Source organism: Carlito syrichta, unplaced genomic scaffold (genome assembly GCF_000164805.1).
Source record: "Carlito syrichta isolate Samal-C Ts95f unplaced genomic scaffold, Tarsius_syrichta-2.0.1 Scaffold235333, whole genome shotgun sequence".
In the NCBI taxonomy this organism is placed as follows: Eukaryota; Metazoa; Chordata; class Mammalia; order Primates; family Tarsiidae; genus Carlito; species Carlito syrichta.
Window position 1 is genome coordinate 32,471 of NW_007179429.1, and position 9,686 is coordinate 42,156.

The 9,686-nt window shown below is 48.6% G+C and overlaps 1 protein-coding gene across 2 annotated transcripts; it reads left to right on the forward strand.

Moving 5' to 3' along the window:
* Positions 1 to 911: 911 nt before the first annotated feature.
* Positions 912 to 2,229, forward strand: LOC103253520 (tubulin beta chain-like). Of its 2 annotated transcripts, none has more exons than XM_021709461.1 (2): positions 912 to 945; positions 1,096 to 2,229. In XM_021709461.1, exons 1-2 carry the CDS (start codon positions 912 to 914, stop codon positions 2,187 to 2,189), a joined length of 1,128 nt encoding a protein of 375 aa, XP_021565136.1. In that variant the 3' UTR covers positions 2,190 to 2,229. The 2 variants fall into 2 exon arrangements, with proteins under 2 accessions (XP_021565136.1, XP_021565135.1); XM_021709460.1 differs by having other exon boundaries at positions 912 to 925; positions 1,049 to 2,229.
* Positions 2,230 to 9,686: the final 7,457 nt, after the last annotated feature.

Below are 9,686 nucleotides of genomic sequence, written 5' to 3' on the forward strand. Positions count from 1 at the left end.
CCACCAAGAATGTAGAGACAAACCAAAGAATGGGAAAAAATATTTGCAGATTGTGCATCAAAGGCCTAACATCCAGGAACTCAAACAAATTTTTGGGGAAAACATAAATAACCCCATTAAAAGTAGGCAAAGGACTTGAACAAGCACTTCTCAAAGGAAGGTGTACAAGCAGCCACTAAGAAATGCAAATCAAAACTACAGTGAGATACCAACTCACATTAGTCAGGTAACTATTATTAAAAAGTCAAAAAACAATAGATGTTGGCAAGGTTGCTGAGAAAAGGGAACCCTTGTGCGCTGCTGGTAGGAACGTAAGCTAGTTCTTCCTTTGTGGAAAGCAGTTTGGAGACTTCTCAAAGAACAAAAATAGAACTGCCATTTGACCTAGCAATTCTGGAAATACAGTCAAAGGAACACAAATCACTCTACAAAAAGGACACCTACATTTGTATGACAGTTCCATGCATGTTATTGTCCCTGAAGACCTTCCTGTGGGACAAGATGTGGAAGTGGAAGACAGTGATATTGATGATCCTGACCCTGTTAGGTCTAGGCTAATGTTTGTGCCTTAGATTTTTTTTAAAAAAGTTTTAAAAATTTAACATTTAAAAATAGAGAAAGGCTTCTAGAATAAGAATATAAACAAAATATTTTTGTACAGTTATACAATATGTCTGTGTTTTAACTTAACTTTTATTACAAAAGAGGCAAAAATTATTTAAAAATTTGAAGTTTAGCTTTTCTCCCTCTCAGAACCTTCCTGCCACTGCGTTCGGAAACTTGCTGCTCCAGTTTCTGGGTAGATTTCATCCTTTCAGTCTGCGACCTGCAGAGAAAAGAAAATATATTACTTATTTTCTTGTCCCATACATACCTTGAGTTGAGCCACAAAATTAAAATAAATTTTAACCATGAGGGAAATCGTGCATATCCAGGCCAGTCGGTGTGGCAACCAGATCGGTGCAAAGTTCTAGGAGGTGATCAGTGATGAACATGGCATTGACCCCACCGGTACCTACCACGGGACAGTGACCTACAGTTGGGACAGTGACCTACAGTTGGACCATATCTCCGTGTACTACAATGAAGCCACAGGTGGCAAATATGTTCCTCATGCTATTTTAGTGGATCTAGAACCTGGGACCACGGACTCTGTTTGCTCTGGTCCTTTTGGGCAAATCTTCAGACCAGACAATTTTGTTTTTGGTCAGTTTGGGGCAGGCAACAACTGGGCAAAGTGTCACTATACAGAGGGGGCTGGGCTGGTTGATTATGTCCTGGATGTGGTATGGAGCTGTGATTGCCTGCAGGGCTTCCAGCTGACCCTCTCGCTGGGTGGGGACACAGGTTCTGGAATGGCCACCCTCCTCATCAGCAAGATCCAAGAAGAGTATCCTGACTGCATCATGAACACTTTCAGTGTGGTGCCCTCACCCAAAGTGTCAGACACTATGGTTGAGCCCTACAACGTCACCCTCTCTGTCTATCGGTTGGTAGAGAACAATGATGAGACCTACCGCATTGGCCATGAGGCCCTCTATGATATCTGCTTCTGCACCCTCCATCTGACCACACCAACCTATGGGGATCTAAATCACCTCGTCTCAGCCATCATGAGCGGTGTCACCACCTGCCTGCGCTTCCCTGGCCAGCTCAATGCTGACCTCTGCACGCTGGCAGTCAACATGGTGCCCTTCCCACGTCTCCACTTCTTCACGCCTGGCTTTGTCCCTCTCACCAGTCGTGGAAGCCAGCAGTATCGGGCTCTCACAGTCCCTGAAATCACCCAGCAGGTCTTTGATGCCAAGAACATGATGGCTGCCTGTGACCCCCGCCATGGCTGGTACTTCACCGTGGCTGCTGTGTTCCATGGACGGATGTCCATGAAGGAAATGGATGAGCAGATGCTCAATGTGCAGAACAAGAATAGTAGCTACTTTGTGGAGTGGATCCCCAACAATCTCAAGACAGCTGTCTGCAATATCCTGCCTTGTGGCCTCAAGACGGCAGTCACCTTCATTGGTAACAGCACAGTCATCCAGGAGCTCTTCAAGCGTATCTCTGAGCAGCTCATGGCAATGTTCTGCCGGAAGGCCTTCCTCCACTGGCACACAGGTGAGGGCATGGATGAGATGGAGTTCACCGAGGCTGAGAGCAACATGAATGACCTTGTCTCTGAGTATCAGTAGTACCAGGATGCCACCGCAGAAGAAGAGGAGGATTTCGGTGAGGAGGCCAAAGAAGAGGCCTAAGGTAGAGCCCCCATCACCTCATGCTTCTCAGTTCCCTTAGCCTTCTTCCTCATCTGCCCCTTTCCTCTCCTTCAGAATTTGTGTTTGCTGCCTCTTCCCCGCCCCCTTGGAGAGGGGTGGTCTAGAACAGTGCCTGGCCACATAATAGGTGCTCAATAAATATTTGTTTGTTGATTGTCTCCTCTCTCTTTCCACTTTGGGAAAATCTAGATTTCTGCCATTCTCGGTAACCCTGTATTTCCTTCTGGTACCTACTCCCATCTGTCCAGTTAACATTTTCCCATTTCAAAAATAAGTCTCCAAGAAGTTGGGTCTCATCCAGACCCAATTTAGAACTAATCAGATGCCAAAAACCCAGATAATGGCACTAGCCTAAGCCCAAGAGTAGCAAAGGTGTGGAAAGCAGAAGGTAGCAGTTAGAAGTCACTATAAGGAATGGGATGATATCTTCTATTCTAGAACAGTTCAGGAGAGGGAAATCCAGGCTATTCAAGTTATATTTTCCAGATATTTTAATGTTCCATTCCTCAGCCTCAAGGGAGGTGTTACCAAGTATTATCTCCATTTTCAGTCTCCCTCCAAGCTCTGTCCTATGAGGAGGGGTCAGCGCCACTCTTTCAAGAAAGCAAGATCCTTCCCTCACATATTAGCATTCTTCTTTTGCCTTGGTTGGAGAGAAGGGGATTAGGAGGGACTACCCTTTGTCCCTAAGCCTCCAGAAATGCCATCCCCATTACCACTTTTTTACCCCCCAAAATGAATAACATCATTGACTTAACGTGGAAAGGTGAACACTGCCACCTGAAAGTTAGTCATTTCCCAGAGGAGAGAGGACAAGACACCCTCCATCTTTTTTGCAACATCTCATTTCTTTTGCTGTTGCCTTCCCACCCCCCTTGGTTTTGTCTTATCCTACACTTCAGATTTCTATTTTGTGTTGAACTTGCTGCTTTTTTTCATATTGAAAAGATGACATTGCCCCAAGAGCCAAAAATAAATGGGAATTGAAAAAGCTAAAAAAATTTTAAAGTTTACAATATAAAAAAGTTATAGTATGCAAAGGTTTCATTATTACTGAAGAAAAACATTTTAAAATAAATTTAGTGTGGTCCACGTGTACAGTGTTTATAAAGTCTGTTTATAAAGTAATGTCACGTTCACTTACCACTCACCACTCATTCACTCACTTGCCAGAACAGCTTCCAGTCCTGCAAGTACCATTCATGGTAAGTGTCCTATACAGGGGGACCATTTCCTATTTTTCATCCTGTATTTTTACCGTACCTTTTCTATGTTTAGATATACAAATACATAGAAAAGTATGTATGTGTTACAGTTGCCTTCAGTATTCAGTACTGTCACATGCTGTATAGTGTGCATCCTCAGAGCAACAGGCTATACCACATAGCCCAGGGACATGTAGGAGACTGTCCCATCTTAGGGTGTTCTTACACAGTGACTAAATCACCTAGCAACGCATTTCTCAGAACACAACCCCATTGACGCATGACTGCATTTTGCTATACTTAGAAGGATGGACCAACCAGCAATAAGACCCACTTGTGCTGTTGCAAAAGTCTCGGAGGCTGTGGGACCCCAGCTCAGAGGTCAGGGTGGGAGGGAAACACATCCTGAGAAGTCTGTAGGTACTGGGTGGAGAGGGCCACTTATGTGATCATGGGAGGCTTAGAGATCCTATGTGGTCCCTCAGCATCCCCCAAACAGACCTGCAAAGTGGGTCCGGGAGAAGCCAGGCATCCACGACCCCTCCCAGGCCTGTCCCTTCTGTAAGTCAAACCTGGAAGAGTAGGAGGGGAAGCCCTGGCCCGTCTGCTCCTGCTTCCCTCTGACCATGACACCTTATAGTGGATCCTACCTCTCAGGCAGTGATTGGGGTGGGCTAGGCCCTGCATAGGTCCGTCTCACCTATGCAGCCAGGTGAGGATGTTGTGGAGGTGTGTGTGTGGTGGTTACCAGTATTCCCCTCCCCTCCACCTCCCTTGACTCAGGACCTCTATTAGAAACTCACTGTTGAATTTCCTACTGCTCGCTGCAGGATGTGCTATGCAGTGTCTTAGGAAGTGTGTGCTGAGCACCTGCTATGTGCCAGGGACCATGTGGATGGGGGCTGTATGGTACTCTCTGAAAGCGCTGGTTCTCTCTCTCTCTCCCCCCACTCTCCCCACCCCCCACATCACCCCTCAAGGGCTCCCACTGCCTGCTTTTTGTAAAATGCACACATTCCCTAAGTGGACAAGCTCATTGTGATCTTTCTACTCCCCTTTCCCACCTCACCTGCATGACCTACCCACTTCCCTCCACACACCCTGATTCATGTGGGATCCTGAGCTCCTATATGGAACTGAGCTGTGTTTCTAGTTGCTGGCAGCAAAGACTGGGTCTGGGGAAGGAATCGAGGCACAGTGCACAAAGCCTCAGTTTTGATCTGAGGTCCAAACAGCCAGGGTTGTTCTTACATGTCCACCAATCGTGCTGAAACTGAGATATCTTCTGGGGTAAGAAACCCCTTTGTGGACAGCCTCCTCACCAGGCTGAAGATAGTGCTGATCCTACCTGACTTGCTGCCCTCTGCCCCAACTCCAGCCCCTGTCCTGGATACTCAGAGAGCCAAGCCTTACAACCCAGGGCATCGTAAAGGGCTTGTTCAGTTGTTGTGTTGTGTGTGTGTGTTTAAATAGGGCAATGTCACCAGGTAGTGGTTAGACATTGTGTTCATTTTTCAGATGCAGAACCTGTGGCTCAGGGTTAGGGAGAGGTGGCCCATGTTTGTACCTGGTGGCACTGGGCCTCTTCCCAGGTCCGTCTGGCCTGGCTGCCCCCTCTGCCATCCTGCCCTTGCTGCAGCTGGCTCAACCTGTGGAGCAGTTTGCCCTCCCCGGGCTCCTCAGCAAAGACCAGGGTTAAAACACATCCTCGCATCAAACACAGAGGGTCCGGCCATCCAAATGACCCATCTTGTATGCTACTGAACACTACCACACAGGGGCCAGGCTCTACAGAGTAAGGGGTCTTGACCTTGACACCCAGGAAGCCCTTATGCTCTGCATACTCTTGGAAAGTCCATTTCCTGTCACCATTTCCCTGGATCCCTAGTGCCTGAAGTCACGATAGTCCAGCTTCTGCTGTGACCCACGTCACACCAACTCACATGGCCCCACCTGTCCATATCAGCCTCCACAGGGCTGCAGGCCATCCTGATGATGGACTTTTGAAGAGGCAAACAGGTCCCCATGGTGTCAATTGTGGTTAGCAGTACTCCCAAATGATCAAGCCACTCTTTTGCTTAAAACCCTTCCAGGGAAACTTGAGTAAACAGTCCTGCTGGCCAAGGCGGCGAGGCCCTGCAGGTCTGGCTGCTGGCTCCCTCCCTCTTCCTCCCCCTCACCACACACTGTCCCAGGTCCTTCTTTAGTCTTCAGCACAGTCCTTCTGACCCCAGGAATTTTTCATGTGCTGTTTCTTCTCCCTGTACCACTCTGGCCTCTACTCTTCAGCAAACCAGCTCCTTCTGGTCTCAACTTAAATATCATCCCCCCTATCTGAGTTAGTCCCCCTAATTATCCTCTCCCACAACCTTTTACACACAACATGCTTGATCTTCTCCCAAGGTATACTTTAGTCTTCATGTCTTTTCCTTGAAGGACCATGCCCCTCTCCTGACTATAGCCCTAGGAGGGTGGGCACCTTCTCTGACTTGTTTATTTCTCATTCCTGCACCCAGTCCATGCCTGGCATAAGTAAGTGCTCAGCAAATGACCTTAATGAATAAGTGGAATAATAAGAACAGGAAGGGAGTCAAGAATGAAAACTCCCTGTTCCTTTAAATATGCAGAAATAACTCAGAATGTTAATTATTTTATTTGTTGGGGGGGTTATTTTATTATTATTCATTTAACTTGATTAATCAACACTGCATAATTAGAACTGATTTGTGCCTGGACTCTCGCTGGGAGATAGGAATTGTTTCATATTTAAGCAGTGTTTGAGCTGAAAGGCTCCCGGTGAGTGGGCTTCTGTGGGGCATAGAGTGTAATGGTCCACATTGCTAATTAGATCAGGAGTGCAAGCTGAGCTTGGCAGGGCTGCTATGTTGGCGGTCTCCCACTAACAAGCCAGGGGGATGAGCCTTCCCTGCCAGCCCCTGCCCATATCTATTGCCCCTGCGTACCTACTTCTCCAGTCTTCACACAGACTTTATCTGGGAGGACGTGCAGGGGCCGATACGCAGAGATGGAACCAGCGCATTCACCTCCAAGTCCTCTTTCAGAAAAGAGAGGCTTCTTGGATCATCTCCTGCGGGAGCGGATGAGGTGGGGGACACGACAGGGAATGTGGAGAGCTAGTGGGCATGTCTAGATTGTCAGCTCACCTGCTTTCCTGGTGGGAACCAGCTATATCCCTAAGCAATCCTCCTCCCCCTGTTAAATCTGTTAACTTCAACCAATGTTTGTTATTTTCATTACCATCCTCATCACCATCACCATCACCATCAACCACCACCATCACCACCATCATCACCATGGCTATAACCCCCTCTGTCATCACCATCATCGGCATCACCATCATCACCATCATCACCATCACCATCACCATCATCACCATCACCAGTAATCACTGCCACCCTCACCATCCCAACCACCATCCTGGCTATTTTCATGTTTCAGTCACTTTCCATACACAACTGTAAAACCCACAAGACAGTTTCAGAGGCTGATGTGGGCTTGGGAGCTCATGATTTGGCCTCGACAGGCCCTGAAGTTCATATCAACATCATTCTTAGGGACAGAAACCAACCGTACAAGCTGGGAGGACCTAACTGCTTTCTCAGAATTGACTTCAAAGAACAGAGGGCCCTCTGTCTACACCTCGCCACTCTCAGTGTCCCAGGACAGCCCTCATGAGGACCTGCCTTGAGGCCTTTCTGACATCACCCACCCTGACCCTCAGTCCCAGAAGCTTTCTCTCTGAAGGGTCAAGAGGGCCACCCCGGCCTAGTTCTCAACCTCTCTTGGCCTTTTCCTACCTCCAAGTTTTGGGATTTGAGAAAAAAAAAGATCTGTGTTCTCCATCCTCACACTTTAAAACTTTTAAATATTTATATTCTCTATAGGCTAGTTTTCACTAAATAAATATTGATGCTAGAATGTTGGAGACTAAGCTTCATTCAGTAAATCCTGGGGCAGGCAGGATGGGAAGATGAATCATGAGGGCGTCTCTGGCAGAGGGTTGAGACGAGCCTGACCAGGGAACCTGTCTTCATGTCTGTCTTACTCTGCTTGGGCTGCCATAACAAGATACAGACTGGAGGCTTAAATAGCAGACATTCATTAGCTTACAGTTCTGAAGGGTAGAAGTTCACGATCAAGGTGTCTGCAGGTTTGGTCTCTCTTGAGGCTTCTCTCCTTGGCTTGTAGATGGCTGTCTTCTCTCTGTGTTTGTACTGTGCGTGTGTCCCCCCGAGGTCCCATCCTCTCCTATAAGGATAAGAGTCCTGGACTCTAATCCAACATGACTCTTATCCTTATAGGAGAGGATGGGACCTCGGGGGGACACACGCACAGTACAAACACCCTTACAAACTTATGTAGCTTTAATGACCCCTTTAAAGGGCCGATCTCCAAATGCAGCCACGTTGGGGTTTGGGCTTCAGCATATGAATTTGTGAGGGCCCAATTCAGTCTATAACAATCATCATCATCATCATCATCTTTGCCACCACTACTGTCATATTCGTTGTTGTCATTGTTACCACCATCATTGTCACCATTAATATCAATATTCTTACCACCATCATCATCATCGCCTAATGCATATTAGACACTTGCTTAGTGGTGAGCACAGCACTTTACATGGTCACCTCTCATTTAGCCCTCTTGTCAACTGGTGAGGCAGGTATAGCTGTTGTCCCATTTCACATATGAGAAAACAGAGGTGCAGAGCCACATGGTGAGTAAAGGGTCACACCCACCCTCTCAACCATTGCACTCTTTCTCTGTCATGGTGAGAAAGTTCTTTGTGCCTATCTTTTCACTCTCCTGCTGCATCCAGAATCGAATTCCTCTTTCTGACTCAGAGGAGTATATGGGCAGGATCAAGGTGGGGGTCCAGGGTTCCCCTCACAGTGCTTTCCTTTCATCTCTTCTCCTCCCACGCACCCTTCCCGGGGGCCTCCTCCACTCCTGAGATTTCAATTTTCACCTCCCTGTTCATATCTCCCAGAGCCTTACACCTCAGGAGCTCTGTCCACAGATGGGCCTTTAGCAATGCCCCGAGTGCCCGCTTGAGCTGGGGCTTTGCAGGTTTATCGTGGATGCGCCCTGCAGCCCTGCAAGGTGGGCCTGATCCTCACTTACAGAGGGAGACTGGGGCCCAGGTGAGGGCTTGCACAACTAGGCCACACACCGGAAAATGCCAGAGCCAGGGTCCGGGCTCCTGTCTGGTCTCAGAGCCTGTACCCTCCCTGCACCCGTTGCCTTGGGACTCTGCCCCTGGATGGGTCACAAACATGGCTGGGCACCGATGCTATGCCAGGTGCTCCACAGGCCAACTCATTCAATCCTCATAACACCCTCTGAGGGAGAGGCTACTAGGATCTACAGATGAGGAAACTGAGGCCTAGGGAAGTGAATAGTCTCGATCAAGTTCACACGACTGGTGGGTATCTGAGCTGGGCTGGGTGACTGCATCCTGGGCTTGTAAACTGCAGACTTAATGTCTGCCCCAGGGAACCAAGGAGTGAAAGAGCCACCTCCACACCCTGCCCCTGGCCCTCTGTCTCTGTTCAGACAGCTGAGTGGGGTGGGGCAGTTGCTAATGGGAAGGAAGCCCGAGTGGGATCTGAGGACCAGACCCCAGGCCCAGGACTTGAGGTCTGTGGAGCCCTTTGTACCATGTCCCTGTGGTCCCCCCCGTGACAGCAGCCAGAGAGACCTGGCTGGTGAGGTCCACCCAGTGATGTGCCCTAGAGGGCCGTGCATCAGGACTTGCCCAAGGACAAAACTGGTTGGGAGGTGTGATCTTAGAGTTTGTTTCCTGAGCCAGAAGGGCGACTCCCTGAGGCACTGTGTCCCAGGACCTAGGATAGCACAGGGCAGGACAGGTGCTCAGCACTGTCAACTGATGACAGACGGCGACGCCCGGCAAACCTTTGGTGCACAAGAATTTCACAGCTGTGGAGTGACCGGGTTACCAACACGTGATTGAGGGTGCAGCATGCTGCAGGTCTCAGTGGCCCTCAGTGACATGTGTGCCCTGAATGCCCAACTCAGCCCTTCTGCCACTCAGCTGGGCCAGTCTCTATTGAGTTGCTCTCTGCTGCCGTCCCCTAGGAGGCAGCGATGTCCTTTAATTATCAACTCTTCCTTCCTCCCTTCATTCTCAAAATAGATGGGACTTTCTGTCCTGCAGGGAAGG